The 18,978-nt window shown below is 41.4% G+C and overlaps 2 protein-coding genes across 7 annotated transcripts in view; one reads left to right on the plus strand and one right to left on the minus strand.

Annotated features, from left to right (window-relative positions):
* The window catches only part of KDM2B (lysine demethylase 2B), a 176,040-nt gene that overhangs the window by 123,905 nt on the left and 33,157 nt on the right, over positions 1–18,978 (plus strand). For all 6 annotated transcript variants that reach the window (XM_030583398.1, XM_030583397.1, XM_030583399.1 and 3 more), the window contains one exon: positions 17–103. In XM_030583398.1, coding sequence (XP_030439258.1) covers positions 17–103 — 87 coding nt within the window. The remainder of the gene's footprint in view (positions 1–16; positions 104–18,978) is intronic.
* Positions 16,620–18,978, minus strand: part of RNF34 (ring finger protein 34) — a 53,725-nt gene continuing 51,366 nt past the window's right edge. The window contains exon 7 of the mRNA XM_030583405.1: positions 16,620–16,702. Within this exon, the coding sequence (XP_030439265.1) occupies positions 16,635–16,702 (68 nt within the window). The 3' untranslated portion in view covers positions 16,620–16,634. The remainder of the gene's footprint in view (positions 16,703–18,978) is intronic.

Raw genomic sequence — 18,978 nt, forward strand, 5'->3', positions numbered from 1 at the left:
CATTCATTTGAAACAGAACATTCTGAAGGAACATGCTGATGACGACCAGAATCTTGCCATTTCGGGGGTCCCCGTGGTAGCCTGGCCTAAGAAGACCACAAAGGTAATAAGTCACATTTGCTATCTTTGCCTTTTAATCATTTCAATGCAAGGTTTCTGTGTTCACTGTTATAGTTTGATAAGGCATTTTAGGGGCTGTTAGCTTTCTTATGATTGAGCCTGTATGTTAATTGGCTTATAAGTCAATCAGATGGTGAAATACAGCATTCAAATGCCTCCATAGAGAAACTGTTTCACTTCCAGTTTTAAAAAAATCTGTTTAGTCCTTATTTACGCATTTGAATATTTAAAAACAACTAGAAATGGTACTGTTTTCAGACACTTTGCACATTTATGCAACAAGAGCATTAATGTAAAAATTTGAAATTTGACAGCCAGTTATTAAACCATGATAAAGTTTGAGAATGTTCCATGTGCAGGGCCAGTGAGATTCCATGTGCAGGGCCAGTTAGACAGATAGACAACTGCAGGGTTTCAATGTGTGGATGAGACGATGGTGTAGGGAGTTGGGGTTTAGATTTATTAGGAACTGGGGAAACTTGTAGGAAAGGGAGAGCCTATACAGGAAGGATGGGCTCCACCTAAACCAGAATGGAACCAGATTGCTGGCACTTAAAATTAAAAAGGTTGCAGCACAGTTTTTAAACTAAAGGCTGCAGGTAAAGCTGACAGGTGCGGAGGAGCACGTGGTTCAGACAGAGACATCTCTTAAGGGAGGATCTATTAATGGAGATTCTCTATGTCCTAGTAAGGAAAAGAGGATGGTAGATGATAAAATACGGGTAGAATATGATGAGAAAATGCAAAGTAAAAATCTGAAATTAACCAAACTGTACCATAGAATCTCTATGGATAGTAATTCCATGCTCTAATAATAATATAGCAGTAGGGATATATTACCAACCTCCTGACCAGGGGACGGTGATAGTGACTGTGAAATGCTCAGGGAGATTACAGAGGCTATAAAAATAAAAAACGCAATAATAGTGGGGGATTTCAACTGCCCCCATATTGACTAGGTACATGTCACCTCAGGACAGGATTGCGGAGAAACTAAATGAATTATTTCCATCAGTCTTCACGGCTGAGGATGTGAGGAAGATTTCCAAACCTGAGCCATTCTTTTTAGGTGACAAATCCTGAGGAACTGTCCCAGATTGAGGTGTCATTAGAGACAGTTTTGGAACAAATTGATAAACTAAACAGTAATAAATCACCAGGACCAGATGGTATTCCCCCAAGAGTTCTAAAGGAACTCAAATGTGAAATTGCAGAACTACTAACTGTAGTTTGTAACTTATCATTTAAATCAGCTTCCGTACCAAATGACTGGAGGATAGCTAATGTGATGCCAGTTTTTAAAAAGGGCTCCAGAGGTGATTCTGGCAATTACAGGCCGGTAAGCCTGACTTCTGTACTAGGCAAACTGGTTGTAACTGTAGTAAAGAACGAAATTGTCAGACACATAGATTAACATAATTTGTTGGGGAAAAGTCAACATAGTTTTTGTAAAGGGAAATCATCCCTCACCAATCGATTAGCATTCTTTGTGGGGGTCAATAAGCATGTGGACAAGGGGGATCCAGTGGATATAGTGTCTTTAGATTTTCAGAAAGCCTTTGACAAGGTCCCTTACCAGAGGCTCTTAAGCAAAATACATTGTCATGAGATAAGAGGGAAGGTTCTCTCATGGATTGATAACTGTTAAAGATAGGAAACAAAGGGTTGGAATAAATGGTCAGTTTTCAGAATGGAGAGAGGTAAATAGTGGTGTCTCTTACGGATCTGTACTGGGCCCAGTCCTATTTAACATATTCATAAATGATCTGGGAAAAGGGCTGAACAGTGAAGTGGCAAAATTTGCAGCTCATACAAAACTACTCAAGATGGGTAAGTCCCAGGCAGACTGTGAAGAGCTACAAAAGGATCTCACAAAACTAGGTGACTAGGAAACAAAATGGCAGATGAAATTCAATGTTGATAAATGGAAAGTAATGCACACTGAAAACATAATCCCAACTCTACATATAAAATGATGAGGTCCAAATTACCGCTCAAGAACGAGATCTTGGAGTCATTGTGGACAGTTCTCTGAAAACATCCACTCAATGTGCAGTGGCAGTCAAAAAAGCAAACAGAATGTTGGGAATCATTAAGAAAGAGAGAGATAATAAAATAGTATCATATTGCCTCTATATAAATCCATAGATGTGGCACTCCCACATCATGAGTACTGCGTGTAATGTGGTCGTCTGATCTCAAAACAGATATATTGGAATTGGAAAAGGTTCAGAAAAGTCCAGCATAAATGATTAAGGGTATGGAATGGCTGCCGTGTGAGGAGAGATTAATAAAACTGGGACTTCTCAGCTTAGAAAAAAGATGACTTAGGGGTGATATGAGAGAGATCTATAAAATCATGACAGGTGTGGAGAAAGTAAATAAGGAAGTGTTATTTATTTCTCATAACACAAGAACTAGGGGTCACCAAATGAAATTAATAGGCAACAGGTTTAAAACAAACAAAAGGAAGTACTTTTTCACACAATGCACAGTCAACCTATGGAACTCTTTGCCAGAGGATGTTGTGAAGGCCAGGACTACAGCCGGGTTCAAAAAAGGACTAGATAAGTTCATGGAGGATAGGTCCATCAATGGCTATTAGCCAGGATGGGCAGGGATGGTGTCTGGGGACCTGGCATTGGCTACTGTTGGAAGACAGCGTGTGGGGCTAGGTGGACCTTTGGTCTGACCCAATATGGCTGTGCTTATATTCTTATTAATGTTAGTGCCTGTTTTAAAAACTGAGAATTGCTTATGTATGCAGTAAATGCTTTTGACAGAAGAGAGAATGTTTAATGATTAGACCAGGAGATTGACTCCTGTGTTCTAATCCCAGGTGTGTAGCGTATTATAAGTCACTTAGGTTCTCGGTGTCTCAGTTTCCCCATCTGGATATTGTGAATAATACTCTTCTTCTTTCACAAGGGTATTGTGAGGCTTAATTAATGTTTATAATGCATTGGAACTCATTAGCTCAACGGTGATGAAAAACGACAGTGTATTTAAATAGTGGCATATTTACTAAATTCCACAGTTACACAACCCTAGCAGCAGCTCTGTTACATTAGAAAACATTTTATTGCTTATGTTTTTACTGTCCTTTTGTATTGTATTAGATTCATAATACATAATTTCTCCAAAATATCATTTTCAACAAAGATCACATTTCTTTCTGAAAATGTGTTTTACTATTGTTACAAGTAACTCATAAAATCACTAGAAAGAGACTAGAGAATAAAATAATTTATCTTTTTTTATCTTTTTTTTTCCCCCAGTTTATCTACTTTTAGCATAATCTTTCAGTCCTTCTCTTCTATGATCAATCATTTCTCCCAGTTTATGTGGCTCTTTCATATAGCAACAAGGGAGAGTAAAACTTAAAAAAAAAAATTGTTGTTGAGATTTTAAACCTCAAAAAATGTCAGGGAAGACTGAGGCAGATGTAAGAGCTGAAATACTTTTCAGTTATTTTTTCAACTTTTTATTTTTTAGATTTCAGATTGATGTCTCATTAAATACACATTTATGTTCTAGATGGTAATTACTTTATAGGAACCAGCAGTTTTTATAGTGTATAATATATATATATTTTTTAAAACCTTTCTAATTAAATAATTACCACAGAAATTAGGTGGCACCAAAGGAGCCAAATTAATAAATAACATAGGTCTTAAAAAAAACTGCCTAATTTCATCCTGACTTGGAAGAGTGGAATGACCTTCAAGATCTGCTTAATGGAAATAACATGTTTTAACAACCTGGGTAACTACCTGAGAGAGATGTTTTAGAAGCCTTCTATGGAAGTTTCATTTTTAAATAAACTATGAAATTATACAGAGTAAAAAACTATTAGCCTAATTTTCAAAGGGGGGGGCCAGTCAGAAATTGTATAAGCAATTTTGCACATGCAACTTTTTGCTCAGCTATTTCTTTCTGCATTCGTTTATGTGCCTGCCCATACACAAAACATCTGATCAGAAACTTGTAAGAGGCTGCTTTAGAAAATGTGGCCTATTATAATTAACTAATATTTAGGAGTTGACAAACTCATCAGAGCTGGGAAATTTAAAATGAGAGTCAACACTATCCTCGGCTCCTCAGCGAGTCTTTAATGGAGTATTTGCTTTACTTGTACATTTCCTGACTTTGGGAGTTTAAAGTTGTATAGATATTTTTGAAAGATTATTTTTTATTAGTAGAACCTCTATTCGGTTAAAGTCCACTTAACCAGAACTGTTGGTTACCTGAAATTAAATTGGCTGTACGGAGCTCAGTTGGTCAGAACACAGGGTTTATCTATCATCCAAAAGCTGTTGCTATTAAAAGTTGCTGATTAAACCACATCCTAGAGGGCATTTGGCACAAATGTTTTCTTTTAATTTCTTTCTTTTCCTTGGTTATTCTTTGTTGTTGCACAGATTCCACATATCAATTGGTCTATGGTAGTGCAAGTCGTACTCTGGATGCCACTGTATGCAGTGTGCTTGTGTTGCCACTAGTCCCTACTGCAGAAAATAAGAATAGTAAAATATTTTTATAGACTCTCTGTTTGACTATAAATGGGCAAATCTTTACTGGTAACATTTTAGTGCCTACGTGACATACTTTGACTTCGCTTTTGAAAATGTGACTTAGGCTCCTAAGTCACGTAAACATTTTTTAAAAGTTTATCTGACCGCGATAGGCAGATGGAAGGTGCTTAGATACTACAGTAATGGTTAGCAGTAAAAAACCTCAAGATATTGATAGGCAGCATACTCTCCACTCCACCACTGTTGATAGCTGCTTATTGTGTCACCTGTTGAGAGACATTAAATGGAGCAAGACCTCTGTGACCAGAGGACAAACAATGTGTGGGATTTATAAAATAAAACTAACAAAATTAGATCAAAGACCTTTTGTGCTGCATCCCTTGAGATTGTGGCTTAGGGTAACAACTAGGATCTTAATACTGATGTGTGGATTTTGTAGGTTCAAAGTTTGTTAGGCTTCCTGTCCACCTTTAAATTGGAACCCTTGATGTTTATTTACAGTAACATTGTTGAGGATGAGAAATGCAACATATTTGTGTTTTAATCTTACATCTTCTTTGAAAACCCATTGGCTATGTGTGTTTTAACCTTTTTGGTACTTCTTTTCCTTTAACTACTTTAAAAGTCAGTGCAAGCATCCCAGTGCTGAAGAACAACCCTGCAATAATAAATGAATACGCACAGCAAACAGTAACAAACATGGATGGAAAATCTATAAAGAACCAGGCTTCAGTTTCAGATTTCCAAACACGAACATAAATTACAAAATATGAAAAATCCCTTTTAGTGTTCTTTTTAAAATATGTTTTTTTAATCTGTAATTAGCATGAATCATGTCTTGAGATAAAGAAATGCATTTTGGGTGGATAATGGACAAATAATTGTGAGTTGGTATTTTCTCAGTAAAGTTCTGAATGGATAAGTATTAACGTCATAGAAACCACCTCCACAGTTGGTAATAGTTAGTCCTCTTGTATCGTAACAGAGAAGCCAAGGATTGAATGGGCTAGAGAGACTTGTCTTAGAATTGGTTCTTTGAGGCCAGAGTTGATGCATATTGTCTAGGCAATGTGGGGGGAAGCTTATGTAAGGAGAAAGTGGGGAGTATTTCACAGGCCTTGATTCTCCTTCCCCCTTTTCCATCCCAGAGCCCCTTTAATGAGGGAGAAAATTTGAAACAGAGGAAAAATCCTTCCGGGTGGTAAAACTGGTCAGTAGAATGTTGGGGCTTGAAGGTCTTAAGGGTTCCATGACTGTTGAACACAAGACAGGGCAGCTGAAGCCACATGGGAATTTTTGTTTTTGTAGTGCACAGTATACGAAGCATACCCAAATATGTAACAGCTTCCTTCTCGAGAGCCTTACAGTCTAATGGGACAGCAAGTATCCTACAGCACAGTACCACACAGAGAGAGAATGGCAAGAAGAGAGCATTGTAGCTGGGATGCTGGCTACAAGGATGAGGAGTATCATCTCATTCCAAGTTCCTGAAGAAAAGCTAGAGAAATGATGTGAAGATCAGGAAGAAGAGATAGTGAGCAGATGATGTGGTTCCTGCTGTCTTCAGGGAGAAGTCACCAGAAGAGATTTAGAAAGACAGAGCTACAGATGGAGAAGGAAGAATAAAGCGAATGCTGAATGCCAAAACTTACAAAAGAAAAGGGAAATGATTCTAAAGAAAAGATGGGAAAAGCCCAGAAATGAAGGGAAGAAGGAAGGAAGTGAGAAAGCAGAGAAAGGAAATAGGAAAAGTTTGAGAAGAGATGCAGAAAAACAAAGACCAGAGAAAACAAAGAGCAGAAGAAGAGGACCACTGGCAAAGCAGAAAACCCCTGTGGAGAAGGAAAGTAATTCAGTAGTATAAGGGCTTGTTTAATTATGATGATGATTTGCTATTGAAAGAAAATTCATTTAATAATTGGAATTGCATTAAAATACACTGCAAATAATATTTTCATATTTAAAATTGAGTCATAGTTTGTATTATGCATTATCAGCCTGTATGAAGAGCCACCAACATGCTTGGCTCTGTACAAGATGCAAAACAAAACTAGTCCTTGCAGAATCTAAAATTTTGGGGTCTCTTGCTGACCCTCTCTCCCAAACTCATGATTCACAATGAGTGAGCTAGTGGATACACAGGCATGTTAGCATAGCTGGGCATCAGGAAACACCTGCCACACATTGCAGTCCCCCTTCCTCCTTACACTTGTGCTGCATGGGAGATATTTTACCTTTCCTTTAACTAAAGAAGCGGTTCTCCGGCTCAGGTAGGGCTGTCAGTTTCATTTCATCTTTTCATGAGCACTAAAAAATAATTTGATTTAAAAAAACAGAAGTGATGATGGGGGGTTTAAAGTGAAAAGGTGATATAGAAGAGAGGAAGAATGGTCTTGGAGTTAATGTGCAGGAATGGGAGATGGGGAGCTTCAGTTCTGGGTTCTGTTCCCAATTCTGTTGCAGTCTCCCTGTGTGACATTAGGCAAATCGCACATTTTCTACGCCTTTGTTTCTCCATGTAAAATGAGGATGATGCTTCTGTACTTTACAAGGCTGTTGTGGGGCTGAATTCATGTTTATAAAGTACTTGGATATTATAGGAAATGGTAGAAGGTAGAAGCATGTGATTCATATCATATATAACACTTCTGGATCATATTTGTTCATTTTAAAGATGTAAAAGAGCCTTCATTCATGTTAATACTTCCAATTCATCCTAGTTTATAAAACTCCAACATCCACCCATCTCTTGCAATTAATCTTTCGATAGCAATAAGATTCTAACTTATCTTTTCCTGTAGCTGGAGAGCAAGTGATAGTAGCTGATTTTTAAAAATTGCCACATTTCAAGAGTGATTTGTTTAATAAAACCTTTGGCTATGCCCAGGAGCCTAGGATCCATACAGCAATTCCTTATTGAGAAGTCAGGAATATGGAGCTTTAATAGATTTCTGAAACCTGCATGATCAGTATATTTGACTGACGTATATTTTCAGACTCGGGGATGAGGTGGAGGGTGGGGGAATTTTCCAAATTGGCTGCCTAATTTGTGTGTGGTAATGGACATGTAGGGTCACTCACTCATTCTGGGTGTGTGCACGCATGTAGATTAGGTGGCCAGCTTTTTAACTGTGGCCCATTGCCTGTATATGTGAAAATGTGGTAGAATCCCAAGGTTGTGACTCACGTGGGGGATGCAAAGTTTTATCTGGAGAATTGGGACACCAGGAGACATGCTAGCACCTTGTTAGAGACGAAGGCTCAGATAGTCAGAATTTGGGTCCTGGAAATTCTACTGTATATATTGATTTAGACCCAGTCCTGGAGGCCTTACTTCAGGTATTTAGGTTCTGAGGGAGTGTGGCCTAAGTAAGGACTGCATGATTTGTTCCTTAAGGCATTTCTGCACTGTAGGTGGGAGGTGATTATTCCCAGCCAAGGTAGACAGACCTGTGCTAGCTCTCCTTGAGCTACTGTGCTAAAAATAGCAGTCTGGATGTTGCAACATGGGCAGCAGCTTGGGATAGCCCCCTGAGTTTGAACTCAGAGGATCATGTAGGCTTGGACTCAGGTGGCTAGCCCAAGCCACAGCCTGTGCCACAACATCCACACTGCTATTTTTAGCACATTAGCTCAAGCAGAGCTAGCATAAAACTGTTTACTTGTGCTAGGGATCACACCTCCCAGCTGCTGTGTAGACATATCCTTAGACTGTAAGCCCATTAGGGCAGGTACTGGTTACGTTTTCGTCTCTCTGTGCAGTGCTGAGAATATTGCTGCTGCTCCATAACTGTAATCTTCCATAAAAAAAAAAAAGTGGCTAACTCATGAATAGTGTCTTGTTGGATAATGTGCATCTTTCCCACCTCAAAGGTTTCTATCACGTGGGAAATCTTATATCTCAAGCTGAATTTCTTGGGGGATAAACTTTATAGTGGAATCTACAGTAGGAACTGGATAGCAGAAGTTTTATGCTTAGTTCCTTGAACACTCTTTGGATTTGACACAAGAATTTCTCATTATAAGTCAAGATGTCTGCATCCTTGATGCAGGACCTGATCCTGGAAGATGGTGAGCACTCTGAGCTTCCAGTGCCTTTCAGGATCCAGATTGACTCCTTTTCCCCTGGTCTTCACCTTCTTCCTCTTAGCCTTAATTTATGCCTTCCAACCTTCCATCCTGAAAAGACTGAACAGATTTCTTTAACTGGCAAAAGGGGTTGCTGCAGCATACTTTAGGTGCTCCCTCCCCATCCCTAGGGTTTAACCTTCCAGCTGACATGGAGGGAAAGAGACCCGGGCCTACAGCCTAGTAGCACAGAGCACAGATCACTAGCCCAGTGGGCTGATCAGGATCTCAAATTTTATTTGTCATGTCAAGAAGCCAAATCCTGAAGTCAACAGTTATGATCTCATATTGATCTCAAAACTTTCCATTTTGCCTTAGTAGGAACCAAAGATAACATCTGTATAAGGTCCACAGGATTTGGCCCCACCAGAATACGTGTAGTTTTCAAACTACTTCATATTTGCTGGAAGACAATAGTCAACTGCAATAGCATGTAATTAAAATCTATAGCAAAGTATTCTGGTCTTAGCTCAAGTTGTGTTGATAATGTCAATAACAATTTCTAAATAATTCATATACTGAGGGCCTATTATTTGTTGAAATAGTTAGAAACATAGACAGTGAGCCAGGTTCTGATCTCTGTTACACTAGTATAAACCCAGAGTATTCTAGATTTATACAGGTGTATATGTGAGCAGTATGTGGACCTGTAACTCTAAATGGCTGGTTTACATTACCACAAATTATATAAGAATATTTGCTGGGCCCTCCATAAATACATTTTTACAGTTTTCTCTCTTGATTTTAAGAGAAGATATTTAAGAAGTGTCATGTATAACCATGTCATTGGAGTTGTAAAGAAAGTCAGGAGGTGTATTTAAAGGGGCACTGCACTGTTAATTAGTACGGGCCAAAAAAATTAAAAAGTTTCCCTGTAGTGTTTGTATCTATTGCAGCTTTGTGCCAGTGCATGAGAATCAGTGAGGGAAAGCGACCAAAAACAAAAGTGAAACTTAGCAGACTTTCATGGTCTAAGATGAATAAATTGCAAAAAATAAAAAATAGGTTTCTACGGTGAAAAGTAACAGAGATTTTTTAAAAATTCTTTCAGTGTTAATAATAAAAGGCATGGCAGTGATGATCATGCAGCTAAAAAAAAAACGTTACTTTAAACCAGACAGTGCCTCTTTAACTGGTGTCTTGCCTTTTTGTGAGCCTAAATGCAACATTGTGCTTTGGATCAGACATGAGAAATACAAAATAAACTGACTATGAACTGAAGTACAAACTGGCAAGGCAGATCTGACTGTGTGCAAAACCAAGTAGCATATATGATGAGAAGTTAATTAGACTTTAATTCATATTTGTTTTAATAATCTTAGGTATGTTTAGTAATACTGTGATAGATTTGTATCTTTCACAGTGCTCTAGCTTTCTCATGTTAAGGACATTAAAATGTTTATGTGACAAGAGGAGATTTTCTGAAGTGCTCAGCATTGGCCTAAATCTGCTCCCAGTGAAGTCAACACAGAGTGCTCTTGAAAATGCCTCATTACATACTTTGTCTTTACTAGCCTTAGTTACTTCCTGTCAGTGCTACCCACCACTGCATTTCCACCATTGATAGCAACAGTGGAAGTGCTAGTTTAGACCAATTACAGTGTTTTAACCACAGTGTTGTCTAACAGTGCTCCAAGCATTTGTATATGGTACAGCATTAAAAACGCAGCTTTTGGAGCCTACCCTAGAACTATCACATGTGGAGCTACACTTACAGTAGCAATATTGGGAAAACTGTGCTAAAACCCTCATCAGGACAAGGCCTAGATAGCTGTTCTTGGGTAGTTGCTGTGCACTTCTCTTGTAAGGAAGTGAAAATAATAACGTGAAATGGAGATCAGCATTTGGGATTTAAAGCTGAGTCAGCTGAGCTAAAACTGAGTCAGTCTAGTATATAGGAACAAGAGAACTGGGAAAGGAAGGGGAAAAGGGACTCTCTGCATGGATTCTCATGCTACATTTTCTGTTGATTGTGATACAAATAAAATTTTGCATCAGTTACTCCAGTGCTACTGAAGTGGAAAGGAGATTTAAATTGTCAGATTATGTCTGCCCATAATTTAAGTGTTTTGAAGTACAGTTGATCTCACGTAATATTGGTTTAATTCCGTTTGCCATTGCTTGATGCCTGCTCTCCTCTGAATGGACTGTGGTTTTGGGCATGTGGTAAAACTTTATTCATGTCACTTTTTATAGAAGGGGGGAAGTTCAGCAGGGTGATTTCGTCATAACACTGACCACCACAGCTATAAAGACTAATATAGATGGCCATGAGTATCCATTCCTCAGCAGAGACTGCCTGTGGTAAGAGAGACTGCTCAGATGCAGATGCTGGTAGCTTTGCACAAGATTTTGAGTTTATTTTAATTGTGAGAAGCTGATCTTGTCACCATCCCTTCTGGGATGCTGTGTCCTTTGCATTTCTCAGGCTCAGATGGGAAGGTCATACGCTCTTACTCTCCCACTGAAGGAAAATTATTCCCTAGGTTGAGATGGTGAGAGGCAGGGAAAGACAGAGGTTACACAAACAGGAATGAAGTTAGATTGAGGGCATGTGTTCAACATGGGGCTTGGAAGTGTCTGAAATTGGAGGTGATGGATCTAGAGTTGCATGAGGGATCTCTCATTTTGTGAGGCATGTAAAGAGCTGTTGCTTGTGAGCAGGTGGCATAGAGAGGGATACAAAGGCAAATTTTGCTCTGTCTGCTATGAGCTGTAGTGATAACAGCATTGAAACTCAGAGGAGCCTGCTCCACTTCCAGCTGCTAACAAATCCTAAAAAAACCTCTTCCAAATATGTTTGTTTCAGAGTGGTTGAAATCCTTAAGCACAAGCAGGATGAGAAACTGCTTGGGGCACTCCACAAAGGCGTAAGAGTTGCTGAGGCTACTATGGATTTGCCTGCTCACCCTCCAGCAGCAAGACTGGACTGGAAAACAACTGTCAGTCTGATTTCCCACAGCCATTTTGGAGTCCTGCAAACCCTGAAGAAATTAATAAATTAATTACCAAGGCCAAATTCTTGAATATATGTCCCTCTGGATTCTCCACTGTAGGAAGTGTGCACACTAATGCACTTTTGACAGAGAATACAAAGCAGTGCCCACCGGCCCATGCCTGCGCTGAGCAGCGCCACGTGTCTCTAAGCAAGGACATATAAGGAGGCATAGGCCCGCCGCCATTCAGGTCTTTCTCAACCGTTTGCAGCTCAAGATGAAGCAATTGCATGTCCACTGATTCTCAGCTTCCCACCTTTCTGAACATAGCAATTTATCCTTAGGTTTTCTCCTTTATTTTGTTTAGTTACTTTATTTCTTTTTAGTTTCAACACACAGTTGTGTTTGGGAAGGGATTTGTCCCCTCACTTTTTTTTTTCCCTCTTAGCAATCCTGGGCTTGGTCCATTAACACTCCAGGTTATGCTGAAGACTCCAGGGTTTAAGGCCTGCCAGACCTACTACAGGTCTTTTTCCCATAGTGATGGACATTTGATGCCTCAGAGAAACCCATGTCCCATCACCATGTGAGGTCTGTATGGGGTTTAAAGACAGGTCCCAAAAAGACAGAGGCTAGACTGAAGTCCTGTCTAATGGAATGTTCACTAGCCCCAGCAAGGTTCCCTTCTGCCGCTGCCCTCTCCATGCCCCCTCCTTTGGTACATTGGCCTCAACATCCCTGGCCACTATGGTGGCTGTTGCAGCTTTCAGAGCATCTTTAGAGGCTAAGACATCTACGAAGAAGAAGCCTCTTTCCTCGACCAGGGAAACAAGGAAGCGGGGTAGGTAACCCCAAAAATCCCACTCTGAGACCCATGCGTCCCTCAAGAGGTACAGCAAAGACTGTCTGATACTGGTACCACACTGCAGGTACTGCACACAAAGACAGTATATGGAGAAGTCTAATAGACCGCACATGGAGCTACCTACCTTGGTATTGACTGACACCTCTTGGCACCAAGATATGCACAGGCCTCCTACTCATGCTTTGCCTTCCCTGCACCACAGGTGTTAGGTCAGAGAAGTTTCTCTACAAGCCTCTCTGGTACCACATTCACCTTCTCTGCACTGACCCTTTCTCCAGGCCCCAGTACCGACTCAGACTAGCACTCTCCAGATTTCTTTCTCCAGAGGGCCTTTTCATATCAAAGGAACTGTAAGCTGTGAGAGCCTCTTCTCCAGTACCATTCAGATACCTGCAACTGCAATCCTCCCAGTCAGACCTTCAGCCTTTGGTACTGTCACCTGTGTCTGATGCTCCCCTTTTGAGCCCAGAGGCTGATTCTACTTTGTACTCTGAGGTCTTGATACAGAGCTCCCTTTTGGCATCATACCAATACACACTGCTGAGTCAATGTTCTGAAGAGAATCTTTCGGACCCTACCAGATGTCTTAGATCCATGGGTTACAAGTACTCATGGGGACTCTTCGCTTATCTGCTGCCCCTGTGGATTTACTGGGGTCACATTGGTGAACAATTTTATAGAGTCTCAGCCAGAAAGAGATCCCAGTACCCACTAGTATCACATCATTCACAGACACGTATCAGCCTCTTCATTTGTCATGCCTCACATGAGATTGCACTTCAGACATGGCAAAGATTGTTTACTCCCTGAACAGACAGTCTCTCCAAATGCATCACAGCACCTCAGAAAGTTCTGGACTCTCAGGTGGTGGAAGGACACACTGAAGGTTTATGTAGGAACCCTATTCTCACATCCCTCACCCTCAAAGATCCTCACAACAGATGCTTCTTTTTCGGGGTGGGAAGATCATCTCCAAAGGGCTACAACCCAGGGCAAGTGATCCTCACAAGATGTCACACTCCACCTCATCCTCTTAGAGCTGAGAGCTGTTTGATATGCTTTTCAATGCTTCCTTCACACCATACAGGGCTGCTCTGTCAGGATAATGCTGGGTAATAGGCCAGCAATTTATTATACTGATGGATAGGGTGGAGTAAGAACCTGGACCTTCTGCTTGGAGTGGTTAAAAGTATGGAACTGGTGCATTTCCTACCACATAGAAATTTCAGCAGTTTATCCCCCATAATACAATTGCAGACTCCCTGAACAGAAACTTCTTTCAGGACCATGAATGGGAGCTGAACAAATCTGTCTTCCATAGAATCTGTCAGACCTGGAGTCACCCAGAAGCAGGCCTCTGCCACACCAAACAACACAAAATGTCAACTTTTCTGCTTCAAAGAAGGATTTGGACAGAACTCATTAGGAGATGCACTGATAACACAGGGGCCCCACATTCTGCTGTATGCATACTTGCCTGTACCTCTAATTTTTAAAGACTTTATTCAGACTGCATCAGGAAAGAGTGAGTTATGCTCATAGCACTGTCCTGGCCAAGACAAGTATGGTACTTGCATCTCCTTCACCTATCTATAACCATGCCTGTCCACCTTCCTCTCAGGAAGGATCTCCTGTCACAGAGCTCTTGGACCCTGATCCACCCCAACCACTCCTCTGTGAACCTGAGAGCATGGTTCCTAGATGGTTCTTGAACATGGAGCTAATCTGTTCAGATAAGTTCTGGTCAGTTCTCCTATCTATCAGGAAAACTAGTACTTGCAAAACTTCCCTTCAAAAGTGGAAACACTTCTGTTCCTGGTGTTCTCTTTACTCTACTCTTCTCAGGCATCAGAAGTTCTGCACTGCAAAATCCTAAACTATCTGTTGGATTTAAAGACATAAGATCTATCAGTGAGCTCAGCCAGAGTACATATGGCCACTGTGACAGTCTTTCTCTCACCCATCAAAAGCTTTTCAGTTTTTGCCCAGCCTGCTACAGCCAGATTCTTCAAGTGCTCACACACCTTGTTTCCTATTGTTTGGAACCCAGCCCCTCAGTGGCACCTTAATTTTGTTCTCAATGTCCTGAGGAAATCCCCCATTGAACTAATGTCTGCCTGCTCTCTTTTCCACCCTTTCATCAAGACCGCATTCCTTATATCCATCACTTCAGCTAGATGAATGGGAGAGCTTGGTGCTCTCAAGGCAGGTCCACCATTTATGTCCTATTGAGAAGAGGTTACACTGCATCCCCATCCTGGCTTCTTCCCTGAGGTCTCTTTAGAATACCATCTATCCAGTGTTCTACCCAAAGCCTCAAGCCTTCAGAGATGAAACCAGGCTATGTACGCTGGATGTCAGAAGGACTCTTGTCTTCTACCTTGAGAGGACTAAGATCTTCAGGGCCTCTCCCAGATTATTTGTATTTGCAGAGGATGAAAGGACAACATCTTTCCACTCAAAGAAGTGGGTTTCGTGGTGCATTTTAACCTGTTATGAATCCACTGGGATACAGCCCCCTCACAGAATGACGGCACGCTCCCCTAAAGCCCAGTCCATATCTATAGCTCTACTGAAAGACATTCCCATACCAGAAACCTGTAGGGGCTGCAACTTGGTCTTCCGTTCATACCTTTGCCAAGCATTATGCCATCTTACCTGTTTCCAAGGATGACACTGCCTTTGGTGATGCAGTCCTCCCAACCATCTTAGACTTGCCTCCTCAGCACCCATCTCCTTATTGAGTTACTGCTTGCAAGTCTCCTACAGTGGAGCACCCATAGGGACGTATACTTGAAGGAGAAGTTACTTACCTTGCAGTAACTTGAGTTCTTTGAGAAGTTTTGTCTCTATGAATGCTCCACCTCCCACCCTCATTCCCCTTGGCTGTCAAGGCTCTATTTTGCAGTTGAGAAGAAACTGACTGGCAGTGGGTCCACACTTCCTTATATGCCCTTGTTTAAAGGCACGAAGCATTGCTCTGCGCAGGCCTGTGGACACTGCTTTGCATTCTTCATTTGAGAATGCATGGGTGCATGCACATCCTATGGTGGAGCACTCATAGGGACAAAACATCTCGAATTCAAGTTACTGAAAGGTAAGTAAACTCTCCTTCAGCCTGTCAGTGATTCACTCCACGCTCCTAGATTTACACTGGTTGGAGCTTGGTGCTCCATGTATCACTCTACTGGAGAGCTTCACTTTATATTGCATACCAGATATTCCTCCAAATACTCTGCTTGGTGATTTGACAGATTATTTCTCAGCTCAAGAGGTTACACTTAGAACATTGTGTCCCCTGCAGGGAGTAATTGTAAACATAGAGAACGTGAATGAATGACTTTATTATCTACCATCTTTGATTTAATATTTTCTTTCTTATGAACTCTTAGCCACTTGCTTTGAACTTTGACAGATGCCTTTTTTTTTATGATTTTACATCAACACAGGCAAACTAGACCCTTTAGGATTAAGTGAGAATTTGAATGGAAGGGAAAAAGTGAATGGACGTCTCTGGTTTTTAAATTGGTGTCCTCAAAGTACCACTATATAAAAGTCACATTTTTTTTTCCCACTTGAGACTCGTCCCTCACACAAACATGAAGAGCCAAGAATGTGAATTCTTCCTAGGTAAGCCCTAATATTTTACAAAGGAGATGGTTTCTTTTAATTTTCAGGGCAGTAAATAGGCTGTTGAAAAATAGAGTTCAGTTTCAAGGCCCGGCTGTTTGAAATGAGTTGATGAGTCTCAGTCCAGTTGTTATCAGACTGATACCCATATCACCAGAAGCTTAATCACATTCAGTGCTAGTTGGCCCCTTTGTTGATACTCTCAGCATTGAGCCCGAGGGTTAAGCCCTCGATTCAGCACAGTATTACAACATGTATCTAACTTTAAAGTATGAGTGGTCCCACTGAAGTCAGTTGCACTACTTATGCTTAAAGTTACACACGTGCATAAGTACTTTGCCAATTTGAGGCCTAAGGAGTCCTATGATTCTATAGTCTCAAAGTGTACGAGAAACATTACCTTCATTCTGAGAATGGTCTTCATATTAAAGGATTCTCCCTGGACATCCACCATAAATGCACTCTGTTTTGCTTCCATTGGTCTCTATCTGGAATGCATAAAATAAGACAGGGATAAAAGACCCTGCTGCCTGTTAGTGCTCTAGGGCAGTGGTCCCCAACCTTTTCGTTTGGCGAGCACCAGACGAAGGACCATGGCGGTGGTGGAGCACCCGCAGAAATGCCGCCAAATTTCTGCAGCATTTCGATGGCGACGCCTCTTGATGATGTCACTTGTTGGCAGCAAGTGATGTCATTGAGAGGCATCACCGCCGAAACGTCGCTGAAATTCGGCAGCATTTCGGCAGATGCTCCACCACCGGCCAGGACACGGGCGCATTTAGATGCCCCTGCGGGTGCCATGGCACCCAGGACGCGGGCAACGCATTGGGGACCCCTGCTCTAGGGTTCTTGGAGACATACTGCTATATATGCTTTGGGGATGTTCCAGAGATAAAGGATTTGGGGAGGAGATGTGAGGCAAGATTCCCGCACCCTTCAGTGATACTCCCACTCTTGCTGCTGTTGCTGATATAGAGAGCAGTTTCAAGGGCTATGGCTCTCACAAATTACCACGTACTTTGGCATCATTCTGTCTCCAAAGTTCAAATGCTGCAGAGCTGGAAGGTTTCAGTTGTCTAGTACATGGAAAAATGGACTTGAAAATGTGATTTTGCAGCCTTGGAAAGCCACTCTTGCTTGATAGCAAAGAGAAGTGCTCCATTGATATGCACTGTAAACATCTGCATCACACTTCATTTTACGTTCTCCAGCCATCCTATGAACTACTCCTCTTCTCCTTCACTTTATGCTTTTTCTCTTCTTTCCCACTGGCTGTCCTTTCTGGGAAGCTACATTCCTGTATGTTTGGATTGCTGTATAACTTGATACTGACAGAAAATCCAGAAAAAAATTAACGGGAAGCCCCCCCACCCCCTAAACTAAAGGAACCCTAACTGCTAAGATTAGTACCAGCCCTTTGAATTATGCATAGACCAGGTCATCCAGTACTGAAATGTAACAACTGTGTATCAACACACAGGAACGTTACACTCTGCATGGAGCTGTATCTTAAATCTGTTGGGAAAGAGTAGTTGGTGCAGAATTTGGTATCCTGCTTGGTAAGCATTATTTCTTTTTTGTGAGCATGTTAACCATCTGAAGAAGTGGTTTTTTACCCACTAAAGCTTATACCCAAATAAATCTTAGTCTTTAAGGTGCCACCAGACTCCTTGTTTTTGTGAATACAGATTGACATGGCTACCCCTCTGCTACTATGCCATTATTATTTCATCTGTAAAGTTAGCCTATTATGTGAGTCTTCTATAGGCCCAATTCTGCAGATTTAAGCATCTTCTTAACTGTATACACTGGGTGAAATCCTGGTCTCTCAGACCTGCTCTACGCTATGTGTGTAAACCAAATTTAGCAGCGTTAAACCGAATTAACCCTGCACCCGTCCACACAACGAGGCCCTTTATATCAATATAAAGGGCTTTTAAAACCAATTTCTGTACTCCTCCCCAACGAGAAGAGTAGTGCTGAAATTGGTATTGCCATGTCGGATTAGGGTTAGTGTGGCCACAAATTGACAGTATTGGCCTCTGGGCGGTATTCCACAGTGCATCATTGTGCCCGCTCTGGAAAGCAATCCGAACTCAGATGCACTGGCCAGGTAGACAGGAAAAGCCCCCCGAACTTCTGAGTTTCATTTCCTGTTTGCCCAGCGTGGAGCTCTGATCAGCACGGGTGGCAGTGCAGTCCCAAATCCAAAAAGAGCTCCAGCATGGACCGTAAGGGAGATACTGGATCTGATCGCTGTATGGGGAGACAAATCTGTTCTATCAGAGCTCTGTTACAGAAGACGAAATGCCAAAGCATTTGAAAAAATCTCCAGGCTATGATACAGAGTCCACAGCACAGTGCTGTGTGACAAGCATAACGGAAAGCTAAAGAATCAAATGGAGGGAGGGAAGGGGTACTGAGGACTCCAGCTACCCCGCAGTCTCCGAAAAGCATTTGCATTCTTGGCTGAGCTCCCAATGCCTGAAGGGTCAAAAACATTTTCCCGGGTGTTTCAGGGTATATGTTGTCAGTTTACACCCTTCCCCCACACTCCCCGAAAGAAAAGGGGAAAAAAAGTTTCTCACCTTTTTTCAGTGTCACCCTATGTCTACTGCATGCTGCTGGTAGACGGGGTGCTGCAGCGCTGAGCACCAGCATCCCCTTCCCAGTGGCAGACGGTGCAATATGATTGCTATCCATCATCAGCTCCTGGCTGGCCTCAGTGAGGTCAGCCGGGGGTGCCTGGGTAAAAATGGGAATG

This window comes from Gopherus evgoodei, chromosome 13, assembly GCF_007399415.2.
Source record: "Gopherus evgoodei ecotype Sinaloan lineage chromosome 13, rGopEvg1_v1.p, whole genome shotgun sequence".
NCBI classification, from domain to species: domain Eukaryota; kingdom Metazoa; phylum Chordata; order Testudines; family Testudinidae; genus Gopherus; species Gopherus evgoodei.